Source organism: Battus philenor, unplaced genomic scaffold (assembly GCF_028537555.1).
Source record: "Battus philenor isolate CCGP_79_NKW_IND1 unplaced genomic scaffold, ilBatPhil1.0.hap1 SCAF_4, whole genome shotgun sequence".
In the NCBI taxonomy this organism is placed as follows: domain Eukaryota; kingdom Metazoa; phylum Arthropoda; class Insecta; order Lepidoptera; family Papilionidae; genus Battus; species Battus philenor.
In genome coordinates this window covers 6,233,373-6,250,955 of record NW_027181704.1, presented here as the reverse complement: position 1 = coordinate 6,250,955, position 17,583 = coordinate 6,233,373, and the positions used below count along the sequence as shown (strand labels likewise).

At 30.5% G+C, this 17,583-nt stretch overlaps 1 protein-coding gene across 1 annotated transcript; it reads right to left on the bottom strand.

Annotated features, from left to right (window-relative positions):
- Positions 1 to 292: 292 nt before the first annotated feature.
- LOC137928952 (putative leucine-rich repeat-containing protein DDB_G0290503) lies at positions 293 to 12,496 on the bottom strand. The gene is made up of 18 exons (XM_068771960.1): positions 12,460 to 12,496; positions 11,399 to 11,502; positions 10,404 to 10,511; positions 9,242 to 9,325; positions 8,472 to 8,559; positions 8,062 to 8,156; positions 7,001 to 7,181; positions 6,339 to 6,478; positions 6,009 to 6,136; positions 5,781 to 5,940; positions 5,519 to 5,692; positions 4,588 to 4,703; positions 4,270 to 4,508; positions 3,168 to 3,292; positions 2,980 to 3,101; positions 2,448 to 2,559; positions 1,753 to 1,992; positions 293 to 1,012 (listed from the first exon to the last, which is right to left on the bottom strand). Exons 1-18 carry the CDS (start codon positions 12,494 to 12,496, stop codon positions 293 to 295), a joined length of 2,973 nt encoding a protein of 990 aa, XP_068628061.1.
- Positions 12,497 to 17,583: the final 5,087 nt, after the last annotated feature.

Sequence of the window (17,583 nt, the reverse complement as noted above, 5' to 3'; positions counted from 1 at the left end):
ATTTGAATTAAGGTGCATTTGAAGGAGTTTTCATTATTTATTCTTAAAGTCATAATAGTCATTTTAACAACTAATAATAAAAACAACTCATTAAGACATAATTTGGGTTTTAATTTTATAATTAAAGATTTGGTGGAAGTAGTGAACATTGACTAAATAAATAAAAAAAAATTTTGCTTCATTTTGACCTAACTTTTCGTATACAAATAATACTATAACGAAATTGTCAAGCTATTTATTAATACTTTAGATGGATAACATAATTGTCATTATAGTGAAATAAAAAAAAAAATTAAAGCCTGTGGCCAGCCAACGCAAACATTTTCGCTTTCTTCTCGTTTTGATATTTATTACGTATCAATACTTGTAAGTTTTTCATAAGTATTTTTTCGTGAGATGACTCTGCATTTGCCTTACATTTATCGTCATGGAAGGAATGCAGTTTAGAGTTACTCATGTCTCGGGTAGGATAGTTAACAGTTTGAACGTTCGTATTAGCTTGTTTACGATCTACATTGTCACCTTTATATAAGTCGTTCGTAAGAATTTTTTTCTTATGTGAACTCTCTGTAACGACGGGTTTTTTAAGCATTGTTCTTTGGTCAATTACATTCGAAGGTCTTCGATCATGGCATTCAAATCCATGGAATTGATTTTCATCTGTTTTATCTTTAGTTGGACTCATATCGTTTTTGTTTGTATCCGATTCGTCTTTTTTATCTTGCGACTCAATGGGATTTTCTATTTCTTGTTCCAAAAGTTTTAGAAATTGATTTATATTGTTTGAAGATGTTTGAACTGGTTTGTAATGAAGAGACTCATAAATTTCGTTTTTAGTTTCTAGTAAATGTAATTTTTCCTCATATTTCTTTCTTATTAAGTTAGCTTTTTGTAGTTTATCTTCTAGGGTCAATATTATTTTCTCCAATTCCAATATTTGATGTTTTCTAGTTTCCAAATTCTTAACTAGAGAGTTAATCTCTATATTGTTTTTTTCGAGCTGTTGTTTAATCTAAAAATAATTACAATTTCTACATTTTATTTTCATTAACAGAAGCATAAGTTTTATGTAAATTTATGCTTCTGCAGTAAAAACAAAATGACGAAAACATTGTTCACAAAAGTCATGACATTTTTAGGTAACCAAAAGTGTTTAATTACATCTCCTTTCTAATTATAATGTATATTAAAGAAAATTGAAGCCGATTTTCATTTACATGTATTTTTTTTTGTATATGTAAATAAATTTAACATCTATAATTATTTTGAATTATGTAATGAAAGAACGAAAAAAGAGAAAAATTATATGATTATAAAGAAGGGAGCAAAAACTTTTAAATTACAAATTAAGAGTTGTCGTAATTATATTTTTCTGCTAGTAAATAGTACACTATAAATAAATAACAATAGAAAATAGTAGACAGCATAAAATCAACATTTATGGAGTTTTTTTTAAATTTAAGCAAATGCGTAATAACAAAAAATAAAAAAAATAAGTAATTATATTTTTTTCACGTCATGATTTAATTAATTTTTATTTAGATAATGATTTATTATATAAATTGAGATATTTTAATGAAACAGTTCGAACACTGTTTAAAATACATATCGTGCATCACTTATAATATTCCAAACCTTAAAGTTGAAAGAGAAAAATACTTTTAAAACAAAATAAGTAAATAAATTGTGGTGATTACTTAAAAGCTTATATTAGCATGTTGGTCAGGAGACTAGATAAAACAAAATATTTACATCAGTGTCTGCATTACTCCGTACTTCTAAATTATTTCTTAGTTGTTTAATAATTAAACACTGTTCTTCAGAGGATTTTATTAAGGTTTTAATAAGATCTTCCTTTTCCTGTAAATGTTCATTTTGTATCCTATTTGTCTCCGAAATTTCCATCAGCTTTAATTCATTATTTCTTATTATATCATTTAGCTCATTATTGTGTTCAGAGGCTTGACAAATTTCCGCCTTCTGTTTATCTATCTATAATAAAAGAAACAATTAAAAATCCTTTTTTTAAAGCAACAGGTTTGAGTAATAAAAATAAAGAGGCTTTCTAATTTTGCGTAGAACTGTTTGATCTCATTCCCGGACTTTTTCTGTTAGTGTTGAATCTTCCTTTTTAAGGGTACATAATAAAACGGAAAAATCACGCTGCGTACGCTTAGTAAATAAAAGTAAACTTTTGAGCGAAAAAAAATTGAAACATTTACGGAAGACAGACATAGACATAGACAGGGAGCAAATACACAGCAATGTTCATCTATTTTTTGCCAAAGACGTGATTCCAATTTGGAAAGTAAAACTCCTAAGTAGCTGTGAAATATTATTTTTATGTCATGGAATATGTACGACGAAAAGCAAGCTTATATGCATACGCACATTTTAATTTAAGCCTTAATAATTGGAAATGACGTGTTAAAAATCGAAAGCTTTACCGTTTCATGTAGTACATTAATATCATCAAATCCCACAAATTGTTCTTGCAATTGTGCTATACGGTCTTTGAGAAGTTTCAACTCATTTGCGTAGTATTCCATTTTAGCTTCACTGTAAGAACGTTAAAAAGTAAACAATGTTTAGATTGAAAATTAGATTAATTAGCAAGTGACTAGGTGGTTGGACCGACAAGAAAAATAATATAAAAAGTGAAAATATGATGTTAATTAGAATATGTCTGAAGGAGATGAACGAAATTATATGAAAACTTTGCTTTTGTGAAATATTAGGGTAGAAGTGGACGTAAAGTTTTTAGCGCCAGGCGTGTATGACATTAGGAAAGGAAGCTAGAATGACTGATATTAAGGAATGAATAATAAAATTTCTTATTAAATTACTTCGCGAGGTCAAAAAAGTATAGTTGCATATTTATTCTTTTCGATGATTTAATTTGCATTTATATGATATTTAAGAACAAAATTTACTTAGCTACTTATTTTTTAAGCTACAAAACTTATTGAAAGACCTTACCTATCTTGGAGTTGAGTTTTTAGCGATTCTTCCTCTTTTTTTAGTTCTTCAATATGTTGTTGGTATTCTAATAGTTTTTCCTTGATGGTCTTATTTTCTTCCTGAGTTGTTTTTAAGATGATCTAAAGTAACATAATTCAATATAAATAACCGGATAAGTTAATTTTTATTCATAGGAATTTACTCACCTCCATTTGATTTATAGCTTCGGTTTGTTTTAGCGATTCATTTTTATAGTTGTCTATTTCTAAATTTGCTTTCCTTAATTCATTCTTTGTGTCTTCATATTCATTTTCTAAATCTTTTGCAATAGCTGTAAAAGTGGGGATGGTTCATCTTAATGTGTATTGGCTTCGATACGACTGAGTAATATCGTATTATAATTAGTGAAGGAAGCAGCTAGTCGATTAGTTTTGTATTTGTTGAAGAGTATTAATATAAGAGGATCTAATTAGACGCTAGTTTAAAATGCTGTCTATGCGAAATATATATGTATGCTTAGTTTGTAGTAATTTAGGATATTAGTAGGTTTTATATTTGCAAGATTTTGTTTTTAAACATATTTAAGATTATTTTTTAAGTGTCAAGAAAAATTATGATTGTGACAGGACAGTTCGAAGACCAGCAGTTACTTATTTAATCCTTTTATTTTTGAACAGACAAATGCTGTTGGCAAGGGGCTGATACCTTAATAATTTACAGTAACTAAGCTCGAATTATGTGATCCGTAGATAACTAAAATAACCGACATAGCCCAACGAATTGGCAAGTTAAATTGGTAGGCCACAAAGTGCAAAAAACACCTGGTCACTGAGGATTTAAGGTTCTGTAGTGAAGATCACAGACTGGCAAGCGCAGTGTAGGTCATCCAAGTACTTAATGGCAAGATGACTTTGTTACGGTCATCGGAAAATGGTTGCAGACCGCATCTTCGTCTGTCAGACACAAATACTCATATCCAGAAGTGGACAGCCTATAGATGAAATTATGAAAAAAGACGTTAAACCAAGCTCGATTGATCCCTTGAGAACCTTTGCCCAGGCAGGTTTAAAAATTTCACCTGAATGAATGGTCATGAATCTCTGAGATTGCTTTGGTGGAGTAAGACAGTGACTCGTGCCGAGGTCCCCTCTTGGTCCCTTGTCCCAGAGGGGACCTCGGCACGGGTTTCTCTCTATGCCCATTTAACAACGAAGCGTTGATGAGATTGTTGAACCACGGCTAATTGCTATTTCGACTCATGTGCATATAATTAATTCATCTAACCTAATACTCGTATATTGCACTAACCTAATTGTGATTCGGCTTCGTCCAATTTTTGTAAAACCTCTCTAGTACGTAACTCAGCCTCCAACAATTGTTCACTAAAATCTGACTGTAGTCTAATTTTTGCTTCCAGTTCTGTATTATACATTTTTTCAGTTTCCGCTAGTTTTGTAATATTTGCAATTAGTTCCTTCTTATTATTATTAAGGGATTCGTTGTAATACGACGATAGCTCAACCAGTTTCTTTTCAAGTTCGTCTTTTCTGTTTATATAACATGAATGTAAAAATATATAATTAAATAATGAATAATTACAAACATTGTTTACTGGCTTTTACTTACTCATTTTGAAGTTTTTCACGATCCCAAACAATCTGTTCTAAGTTGTCAGTGTTGGCTGTTACACAATCGTTTAATCTTTTCAACTCTTCATCGTTATTTCGTTGTAGTTTTTCGTTCTAATTCCAAAAAAAGGAACAAGCTGTTATAGTTAATGATAAAAAATAAAGTCTTTTATACAAATAGTTTATTTCGTACGATACTGGAAAATAAATGCTTTAGTTATAGAGTAAATTAAAAAAAAAAAAACAAATTCCATGCTTAAATTTGGATAAAAATATTTTTCATAATGCTACACTATTTTAGGAGAGATACATATTTATTTATTCAGCTAATGCATAGTATGTAATAAATTGAATTTATTTATAACATATTGTTATAAATATATTTAATTTAACTAAAAAATTCATAAGGTAAGAAATACAAGACGTACTGAGAAGAGAAGTAAGACATTAATAAAAATTTGTTTAAATAATGACGTCGAAATAAAAACAGTTTTAGTGACTAAACTGCTACATTTATTAATGATAACTTTTATTATGAACTATCAAAGCGAGGTTTTCTAAGAAGGTTTATAGCAATTTACATATACACGGTATTGTATATTATGTACATTATTGTAAATTTTTGTTCATTTTAATGCATACACAAATTTCATTTAAGCTCCTCTTAAATCAATCTCAATTTATGAGTTTATGGTCGGCTCTTCTCAGAAGGTAAGTATTCCGTGACAATGGTAGTGCGTGCTACTTTAGTGAAAAAATCAACATTCAATAGTACGTGTAAATACTAACTTGAATAAAGATTTTGAATTTGCGGTATTAACTAGAAAGTGTATTAAAACACCTCTATAAAAAAAGTAAAAAGTCCGATCGGCAATTTACACAGTTATACACGTTTTGTTCCCTTCATAAATGACTCTTGAATTAGTTACCTGTTCTTGTAATTCTTTAATTGTGGCTTCCTTAGATTCTAACTGCGATTTTACTTTATCTAGCACAGCTTCCAATTGAGTAGCTCTTTCTTTACTCATTCTCACTTGGCATTCAGTTTTGGACAATCTTTCCTTAAAGTACTTTTGTTTCTCTTTTAACTCCTTTTCAAGTTCCTATATAATTGGCAAAGAAAACTTTTTATTGAAAATAGTTCATTTGATAATTTCAATATTCTACTGTGAGTTTCAAATAATATCTCACCGTTATTTTGTTTCGAGCGGAGGACGTCTTAAAGTTTTCAGCGTTGTTTACTTGCTTGCGAAGATCAGCGTTTTGTGAATTTAATTCAGACAGCTTATACATTAAAGTTTCAGTTTGCAAGTGCATAGCCATTTTTTCGTTAGTATCATTTACGCTTTGTCTGGTAATAAGAAATGTTAAAATATTTCAAATAGAAGTTTTCTTATCTAAATAATAATCATATATTACCTCATATATTGCTCGACCTCTTGTAATTCCTTCATACATTCATTTTTCATGTCATTTAAAGCAATCGCAAACATTTCATTTTCGGAGTTAAATTGCTTTATTTTTTTTGTTAAAAGCTGAACACTAACCTGTTAAAATTTTCTAAATCAGAATTAAATGTTTTACAGTTTCTGCGTATTAAATTAACAACATTTAATTATTTTAATATTTCAATAATTTTCCTTGTTTTTAATTGATTTAAATAACCCAAACAAGCTCGTCTCCGATTTTCTTTATGCGTAGTGATCACATCCATCCACAATAACAGACTAAACGAAAAAAAATTTATACCTGTGATCTTAAAGAGTCAAGCCAGTCAATAATTTCTTTTCTTTTACTCAAAGCTTGTTCACACGTTGTAACCAATTTACACGGTATATTATATAATTTCGTAACTTTATTTATTATTCCATTATTCGAAGGTAATTTATCTAAAATATAAAAAGTTTTGTTAATATACTATACTTTCATTATTATTGTATGTACAGGAATACAATGATCGATGGTTAACTAGGTGGTTAGCATTAATTTCACAACAAGGCTAGCTAACGACCAGCACGTCCACTGTTGGACATAGTCCTCCCTTATGGATTTCCAAAAGGATCGATCGGAAGCAGCCTGCATCCAGTGTCTTCCGGCAACCTAAAGAAGGTCGTCTGTCCATCTTGTGGGCGAAGGTTCTATGCTGCGCTTGCCCGGTTCGTGGTTTCTATTTTAGAACCTTGAGTTCCCAGCGGCCATCTGTTCTGCTATGTGACCTGCCCACTGTCATTTGGCCGTGTCTAAAAATTATTTAATTTCGCTACCTTACGGTCTCTTCAACGCTTTTACCTGAACATGACCTACTACTCACTAGTGAATTTTAAGAATTGTACTTTTACTTATATTACTTTAGAGCGCTGAGCAAAGAAATTGCAAACTGAATTCCTAATAATCCACTTTACGATATTGACCGTTTTCTTTCTGTTTACGCTTTGAAGTTTCGGCGCACAGCTTTAACAGTTGGTCAGGAGTCATTTTAGCAACATTCATAATATGTAGATCTTCTGTTGATGGCAGGTCTGCCTTATGCCCGGCTGCAACCATTTTCTGATGAATAACGTTTAACGATGCGTAGAAGTCCATAATAGATCTCTGGAAATAATAGGTAAAAGATAAAAATAAATTACGTTTACTTAACATAGGAACTTTTAACAGAACTCTTGATTAATCATCAACTTATTATCAATTTATTTCTTTAATCTATTATTTTTGACTCTACTCCCTTCCGCAAGTTGTAATAGTTGTGGTGAAGAAGTAGCTTACATTAACTTCGTTCCAATTAACAGTCACTGAATGTGAAGAATTCGCATTTCCAAATTTACACAATTATTACGTTTAATTCTTTACACTGCTTGACTGATATTTTGTTTGGTGTTTTTAATTATAATTTTTTAGTTGATGATATCATATTTTAATGAATATTATTCTATTTCAGTGATACAACTCACATAATATTTTTATTTATTTTTTTGACATTTCTTGGAACTCTAAACTTTAACTGGCTTTATAGTTTTTTCTAACAACTTGGTTCAACAGGAATAGAGCATTGTTATGTGTCCATACTTATTTGATATGTATTGCAAAGTTGTAAAATTTTCGCAGGCAATGGTATCTCTATAAGATACGTTAATTTGTTTTCTTCTAACAAGTCATATATTATTTACTTGTGTCAGTAGATCCCCAATAATACATGTACGATATTGACAGGTGTTTTACTATTTCGGTTAATTAATGCAAAGAAACGGCTCAGCAGAAACGTTTCCTTTAATCAAATCCGTATCAATTTGAGTGACATATGCTTTAAAGCTTAATTTGGTAGACGGCACCTGTTACTTTATTAACTCATACAACCGGACTGTATGATCCTTAACATTACACGTGGATAAAGTGTCTGTTTATTATGCTTAAAATTCTAAATTGTTAGTATAAGTTAAGTCCTATGTAATTTAAATGTCTTTTACATATCCCTTACCTGTCTATTGTTCAGTTCATTTTTCATTCTTTGAAATTCGTTACTTTTTTTCTTCCATTCGTATAGAATATCTTCTTTTGGTTTTTTATCTGGATCTAAGAAACGAAATTGTTAGATAAATATATTAAATGACACATTTTTATCCATAGCTATGCAGTAAATGTATTTAATTAAAATTAATTTCTTTTCATTCTCTTTTCATGAAAAACCATTTTTAAGAAAATTGATTTCTTTTTCTAAAATCTTGATCTAAAATGCGTTCGTTTATTATTATTTTAATAGTCACATATATAAACACTCTTGGCTCTCTAACAATTTAGTAGACGCTTGTTCCGTATTTCACTCTAAATCCTAAAATAAAAAAAATACCATTCACTTAAAACATCGATAATTAGGATGAAGAGACTTACCGTTATCAGACAGGTCGGTATATCCAAGAACTTCGTACGACTGATCGCTTTGCTGCACTTCTAATTCTTCATATTGATTTATTGTTTCCTATCAAAACGTCTAGTAGTAACTCACGCATGGAAAAATAATTAAAGCAAGAGGATAGATTTCGGAAGCCTATGACTCGTCGAAGTTTGATATAAAGTAACTGTTATGTCCTTCGTTATTATATAAGTAACTAGATGTCCTTGTGTAAAAATTCGTACATGCCCAAAAATATTATTTGAGAGCAAAAGTTTTAAAAAAGGAATTTTTCAGGAATTTTTACATATTGGTTAGTCACTTTTGGACGAATAATTCTATATCCTTTATGAATATAAACATATTGTTACTGCTAATTGAATTTCATAAATATTTTCGTTAGCATTTTGCTCAAACAATTACAATTTGGCTCCATTAATTTTTATTAACTATATTACACCAAATTGAAACATGCTGTCTGATAAATTTACATTTATGTATCTTATTGCAAAATAAGAAATATTTCGTAAGTTCCGAACAACATTGTTAATCAATATAGACTTTTTAACCTATAAAGTAGATGGTGACGAAGGTATTTCTATACAATAAAAAAAAGATAAACGGATTACTTGGTCAGGTAATAGTCGACTGTTCCGGGCTGGATATAACGTTTTTACTGGCTTCTAAAATAGTAACAGTTGAATATAAATAACGTTTTCTTGGAACAAAGAAGCATATTCTTTAGATTTTTTTTTCATAATGATATCACCTGTTGGACGGGAACTGTAATAACTGGTGCGCCAAGTTTACTTTTTTGATTTTCATTAGAAATCCGTTTTGAAGTTGGTTGTCTCTGTAATTATTTGTTTGAATTATTCCTTCTGTTTGTAAGAATCCTTCGAGTTCACACCAATTTATTTTATTAATTAAAAATCGACCAGTTGATTTTAGACGAACACTTAAAGCTCGTGCCTTGCTACGCCATCAAGTTGTGCAATTTCTATGTTATACAATTACTACAAATCATTAATTGACAGTTACAAAAATAAAAAGATGCAAAATCGTTATATGCTGTGATTAAATCCATTATGAAAAATGTCAATTTTTTTAACTTATAAGACAATTTATATCTACAGTTTATGTTTAAATCGTTAGGAAACCTGTATCTATTTATTTAAACTTAGTGCTTAAAAAATTACAAGCAAACTTGCCTCAGCTGGTATAAGAAATTCGTGCTGATAACATAGTTTCAGGGAGATTACTTACAGATGTAAAAGCTTTAAAGGAGTAAGTAAAGCTCATTTGCTATTGTCAATTAATGTATGGTACACTCTATCCAAAAATCAATGATTTCAGAAGTACCGTAATAACGAAATAATAATAATATCGCTCTCTCGATTTGAATTAGTACATATTAAAATTTTATTGTTGGTTGCTGTCGCTGCAGTTTTTGTACTGCTAAAAGGTAATGACTTATCACATTCCTATAAAAACAAGAAATTAATGGCACATTTCAGAGTATTCACTTTATACAACTATGACCAGTCATAATGTCTAACATAAAAATTAAAATGTTTCTAAATCGTAACTTTACATTCTAATGTATTTAAGAAATTTTTAATTAAATAATGTATATTCACAGCATTGCGAACGGACTGTACTGATGTGACTTTTTTTGTTAAAGTCGACGCTGGTAGCCTTGAGAGCTATCACGGCTTGGTCGAAACGAGTTTGCGGAAACAAATTTTTCCGTAAACTATAACTATACTAATATGCAAATAATATCTAATGTGAAAATATCAAATGAGAAAAAGACATTTTTGATTGCAAAATTTAACACCGTGAGCGCTGAGCTCTCCGAAGTTGTAAAAGTAAAATTAAATGTACTGGTTTTTCTATTGCAGAGTATGCGATAATACTACTTTACTTACTACTTTTAATCCAAACGGTGCTCGGTCTCGATCCGATCGTACGGAACGAGTCGTATCATTTATCTGTAACTTATCAGTTCGTCCACGACTGGTAGATCTTGGACGGGCCTGTAATAGATTATAAATAAAATTAATATGTAATTATTACTAATGTCACTATATTTATTTATGACCAAAATTTACATTAAAATTTGTGTGTTTTTTTTAAACTGTTTTATAAAATTTTACTGGAAAAACTCGTTTATTGTCTAGTGTTATGTGGAAGAAAGAATAAGAACATAAAACTACCAATAATTTCACACAAGGTATACTAACAGAAGTACATTAAACAAAACAAAACATTTAGGATATAATATAAAACATTTAATAATCTGGTAGAGGTCTTTATCTTTATTTAATTTAAGCCCACCTCTCTCTCTCTCCATATTCTTTAAACAACAACTGATTTTATTAAGTTCTTTATAAAAAGGCGTCAAACATATTTACAGTCAACATGCACTGTGGCAGCAAACTCGCTGCTGCTGATGTTATATAAAGTTCGTTAAACGCTATGGTAATTATATTAATGTAATAACATCCATCAAAATTCAAAATATATGGTTACCTAACAGCCGCTTTAGTTTGTATTATTGGGTAAAATGATATTTTCTACGTTATCATAGTAGTTTCGGGCTATAGACGCCCGCTGTAAGGCTTAGGCCTTCCCCAGAGATATCTATAGGGGGTTCTATAATAATAAACACGCATGGCAGGAGTGTTGGCGATCGCAGTGTGGTATTATAGCACTCAGAGGACACTGCTGCCCATCCTCTGGAAACTTTTTTGTGAACAACGGTTAACCTCTGTAACTATTGCGCAAAGTGTGAATTATATACAAGTTTGTACCCTGGAAATCGAACCCGTGACCTACGATCGCAAATCTTAATTCTCTACCACTAGGCTACCACTGTTAAATTGATATTTATCATTAGAAAATATTAATAACGGTACATTACATCGTTATTGACAGTTTTGCTTTTGTTAGCCAACCCTCGTCTCTCCGCGTGTAAGCTACGCGGAATTCGACATTTTATTGGCATTCTCACTGCGTCTATTATATCTGGAAAGGTAAAGTACTTTTTAAACTTAAAACCAGTAATTTTTTTATATAGTTTTTGTTACTTTATGCGATCACAAATTTAAAGTAATATAATTTAATTTCAATATAATTTAAAGCTTTAACAGCTGTAGCTAATTAACCTGTATAAATTATTACAAGGAAAAATTGCTTCGCTACTACTGCAATTACTTCGGTCAGTCTGTCGCGTGTGAAACCGCATGATATTTGAATCGTCCAGGCGTCGAATAACTTTAATATCTAACTCGTCCACATACAGACCCTAAGTACATCTAAAACGAAATATCTAAATTTTTTAAAGGTTCGATGGACAAAAACTCAAAGATTCTAATCCTCAATGGGCACGCACAATTCTATTTGGTTCATATTTTTTCTCGCCGAGGCTTTCTAACCTATAATATTAATTAAATAAAAGTAACTATAAAGTTTGAACTTAAATTTTTTCGGCGCATTGACTAATCGATTAAGACACTAAGAGGAACAGTGCATATGGATTTCTCCTAGCACTTAAGAATATAAAAAATGTTTATTACTGTATTTCTTTTCTTTCTATTATCTCGTTGGCATTTATAGATTCTACGAGATTGAGGGACTAATGTAATGCTCTAATGTAAATTAGAGCAACTTAATTCGAGGGGTCCCTTCAGAGATTTCATATCGGGACGTTCTATTTCATGCACTACATTATCTGATATGTTTAGAATGGAATAAGATAATTGCTATAAAATATCTTTAATTTATGCCTCTTGTGTTCATTACTGCTGAACCACATCAGATGGATACAAAAACTTCACATAAGAGTTATATTCGATAAGATAAAAAAATGCTGATATGTGGTACTTTTACAATTTGAGTAAACCAGGTGTTTGTGATAAACATTTGAGTTGCGATAAGAACAAGAAATCTGCAAGTGATGTTAGCTTTCAATCATAAGTTTACCTTGGATTTTTGGTTCATCTGGTATCTCTTGGGACATACTCTTTTACATTATCGTAACACAATGAATTTTTCGCAAAGTATTAATTCAATGGCGTATAATTAAAAGTAACGCCTAAGTAAAAATTCATTTACAGAAATTTAATTTACGAGAACACCAAAAAGAATATTACGATATGTCAACAGAGATAGATTAAAATAAAGATCGTTATGGCCAGTCCAGAATGTTGATGTTTACATACAAAGTAGTGCCTCTATCCTCGTTAAATTTAAAATAAATAAGTAATTAAAATTTAACTAAAAATGATCACACAAACAATATTTTTTTGCCAACATCGGCTATGTTCTTTGTAAATATTTCAATAAATAAATGTGTGACTTTATTAAAAAGAACGTTATAATATTTGGTATTAAATTTCAAATAATTTTCCTTTATTTTCGAACATCATATGTGAATAATATATATAATAATAAAATTGATTGTAGATTTAGCTGTTTAATAGATATATCTATTGAAAATGACGGCAGATTTCTTTAAAACATGAAACACATTAACAATTTTAGTTGAAAACTATAATTTGACTGAAGACTTTGAATTAAGATTATTTATTAATTTTCTATTTATGGTAATAGAAGAATTTAGCTAAACAAAAAAATAAAATAATATTAATTTAAAAGAGGGCCATTAAGTTTATCGCTATAGTGTAAAATGCAAAAAAAAAATTTTTGAATTTGGAACTATTTTCTAATATTTCAAAAATAACATTAATATGTCATAACATCAAAATTGAATAGATTGTTGAAATAACTAAATTTGTTCTTGTACATTTTCTTGACATTAAATTAATTCAGACAATTATGACCAGTGCGGCTAAATTACAAAAGGACAAACTTCGTAAGTATTTGCAATACAATTATATGCCAAAGGTTGGAATAGTGGAGTAATTTTTTTTATTTTTTAACTTTGCTGTCGTTCAGATGGATCAACACCTCGTTTTGCGCCTCGTGCCACAGCAGCCTCAATGGCACGTGCAGCGCGCAATGCTAACAACAGAAGTCCGCCCCTTAAGTCAAAAGCATCCTCTTCGCCCCCCAAGGTATTTCGTAATATTTGCTAAACGTAATACGTTTGTTAGTAACATAACTGTGTGCGGTATTACAAAACGTTTCTTGCAAAATCTTTAAATTACCGCTCAATAAATTCAAGAAGTTCATGAAATTAAGACTTCTAAGAAAATGTTTATAGTGTTATATACCGATGTAGCTCCGAATTAATTACGGAATAACGATGTTGTAAAAGTGGAAAAAAAAAACTTGTTGGAGTTTGTGGTTTCTTACCAGATCAGAGGGTGTTTGGAACAGTCGTAGTTTATTTAAGTGCAATCTAATTTTAGTCTCTTTCGAATTGGACTCTTCTGGAATACTTTTCATGACGTACCCCTTGAAATAATCCTATGTGGGTAATAAGTATGAATAAATGTTCAAACCAAAAGTCATATACAAAATTTACAATGCATGATACTAATCGGAACACAACAATGTCGAAGTGTACGAATAGTTTAGCGACCAGTTACGGGTAACGCCCTTCTGTTGCGTGGGCTCTATCTTACACAGAGACCTTCGTTTAACAAATTTAATTTCACTTCACGAAAATTTAAATACAAACATCAATATAATTTCACAAACTGCATAGTAAGATGGATTTAAAAGAAGTTTTCAATTCATTAATACATTAATGAAGTGATAAGTTTTTAAAAACTATTGAAAATTTCAAGGTGAAGAGAGATTAAATATTGCTCAGTTCAGATTGGATTTTTAAAACATTTTATAATACCAAATATTTTTATTCTAAAACATCAATGTAACGAAAGTACAAAATTACTCATAATTAATTTAACATAGATCGTTCGTGTCTATTACTTAGACTTACTACTTACTTAGAATTACTTAGACAGATTATTTAGACAGCCGATTAATTCTGTTATTTATTTCTTAAAGCTCAGATATAAACTAGCATAATTATGGCCAGGGCTGTGTACGTCTATAATAGGCTTTATTTAATTCAATAATATACGATACAAATGTGTATTTATTTTAGGTTTTGCTCTTGATGTACCTATTTGGTATGAATAAATAACAAATGTACGATGATACGATCAGGTAGGATTGGCAATGCAATGCTATCCAATAAAATATCCGACACAAGATTGCGTTGTCGTGTTCACATAATTTAATACTTACTATACAAAGAAATGGGCTTTGCGCGTCTATCAACACCGAGAATATTTCTTACAAAAAAATCTAATAGCACCAATCTTTTTCTACCAATTCTACTAATCCATTTAATTCAAATATCTGTATTAAACAAATGATTTTTTATCAATTACTATTTATAAAAATGTATGTCTTTTCTAGAGTAATAGAAGAAAACCTAATGAACTCTAAGTTCATGAGTATATATTATAAATGTGATATAGAAATTAATGTTTTGAAATACATACTTTTTAAACGTTTACACGTTAATACAACTTAAAGTGTAATTGTTTGGTGCGTTTGCAGTCTGAGTGTAGTCCAGGAGGTGGAGTACCACACGATCCCCAACAACCTGAATTGATAATTGAACAAAAGGTACATTTCCATAATTTACAAAAAATATCCCTTGAGTAACTAAAAACGGCCAAAATGTCAACGCGATTTTATTACAGACTATTATGCGACTGTAAATGTTACAACAAAGAAAACTAAAATTTTAAATGAAGTATAATAAAGATGCTAATTTGTTTCTGGAATACAGATCATTACTTTAAAAGCTTTTGTTCTCTTACATAATTTGTACACATGGTATATACAGGGTGATTGGCTATAAGTGAAATAGCTTTAAAGCAATTGAATGTACAGCTCATTTTCTTAAAATTAATGTGTATCATATTCAAAAATCAATTGTTTTTAAAATGCTAAAATAACGTAATGATAACATTGTAATAAAAGCGTTTTCAAAAACTAACTCGTTAAAAATATTACTAATCCCCATGTAAAAAAGTGTTTTGTCTATAATGAACATCGCTAGTATGTATAATAGTGTTTGTTACACCAGTTATCTTTCGGCTGAACCTGTCTTGCGTTGTACTATGCAAAACATATTACTAAACGTAACCAGTTTAACTTATGTAATAAACAAAAGTATATACAAGTCTTTCACATTGATTACACGATTATAAAATGTGTCACGGAACAGTTCGTTAATATTATTTGCACCTGTTACCCAATATCATTGAAGAATTAATTATAAATTTATCCAAAATATATAAGTTATTGTGGTACGGCCAATATTCACGTAAAATATATCATATTTAGAAAACCGTTTTCAAAACCAAAGCATCTTTGAAAGTATTTTAAGCGGATACTATATAACAGCTAGTTTTTAATTATGCAAAACGTGTTTTCTGACAGGATAATCAGCCTCCACAACAAGAGAATAATGAATCGAAAGAAGAGTGCAAAAATGACAATAAAGAAGCGAATATAGATGAAATGAATTATTTTGGTGCAGAATCTGTGGATGGACAAGACACTTGTGTCGACGACATAAGTAATTTTAATTGAGTTAATTAATGTTTTATCGAGTTCGACCTGTTATCGGTTATATAAATCTAGAGACATTTATAAAAAATAAACTTAGGCCTGTTAAACATTTCTTGGTTTCATAATATCCGTTTTAGTTATTATTAAGCTCGGGAATTAACGGCTCTACTTCTGTATTGGGGATATTGTAAAAGTGACCACAAAAAAACCGATCACAGATCAGGACGCGTTTGAAACCCTCGTAGCTTTCGAGTTGAAGTATTCCATTTTAATGAAATTCAGTCAGATTCTATTCAAATTTGATAATTTGCAATTGGCAATCCTCTCATGACTTAATGATTCTATGTGGAGTATAGTGCTTTTAGTAAATTTTTTTTAATTATTTTTAACATTATTCTAGCCATTGAAGAAATTAAAATCATTGATGACGTCGAAATAAATCGGGCATCAGGTAAGAAACTCCCTTTATTAGAAATCTATTCGTTGATAAAGTGATTAAGTATATTTATTTCGTAGTTTTAGACAATGACAAGACGGAAACGGAATCTTCACACAAATACAGCGTGAGCAGTCGCCCGCAAACTCCAAAAAGTGCACAACTTAATCCGTCACGATCGCCCAAAGCGCAGAGCCGTCCGGTGACTCCTGTTAAACCGTCATCGAGACCCGTGACAACTAGCAGCCGCCCAAATAAACCGACACAGTCATCTCTCCCACGACCTAAGACGTCTCCTACGAAATCTGGTGTACGGACACAGCCGCAACCTAACAACGATCAATTAATAGTAAACCAAACAAGTGCTAACAGCGAGCCCGACGATGTTTCTGCACAATTTACGACTAAACAAAAGGAGTTTCATCAAATGAAAAAAGAGTTAGATTTAAAACAGGTATTAAAATTTATGGATCTTATCATCATAATACCTGCCAATAAACGGTTATGCGCTGCAAGTATACAGCTGCTTGCTGCATCCTTGATTATGTATGTCATCGTTTGACCTGTGGCCAACAAATTTTTCAGTTCGCCCTCACTTGAGACTTATTTAAACGTAAAAGAATAATAAAATATTCGTAATAAAATAACATTTAAAATTTACAGCAAGATCTATTGAAAATATACAATAATCTTCAAGTTTTGTGGGAACGTATGGTCAAAGAGGGGAAATATGGTGAAGGTGAAGGATTCAATAATCAGGAGTTAGTGATGTATAACGTAGCTGATTGGACAGCTGACGAAGTGTCTCAGTTATGTCATAATAATGATCCTAGTGCAGAAGGAGCAGGAGAAATAATTAGAACAATAAGACCAATCGGTAATATTTTTATTTACATTTATTTAGTCAAAATAATTTAAATTAACTGCCTCTAGTATAGATTTAGACTGACTTTTATGGCATCTTTTGTCTTGTTACCAGGTGATGAAACTTTGTCAGAATGGGATACAAAAGTGTTGAATTTGCCGGGAAATTTTGCAGATTTATGTTTGCAAGCATTCACTGCACGTCAAGAAGTTATAGATTGGGTTAAAGAAATAATAGCAAACGT

Coding starts and splice junctions, on each gene's coding strand:
- LOC137928952 (XM_068771960.1), bottom strand. CDS start 12,496: ATGTCCCAAGAGATACCAGATGAACCAAAAATCCAAG. Junction 2,560..2,979: donor AAAACTCAACTCCAAGATAG/GTAAGGTCTTTC, acceptor ACGTTCTTACAG/TGAAGCTAAAATGGAATACT. Junction 1,013..1,752: donor GGAGTAATGCAGACACTGAT/GTAAATATTTTG, acceptor AATTATTTTTAG/ATTAAACAACAGCTCGAAAA.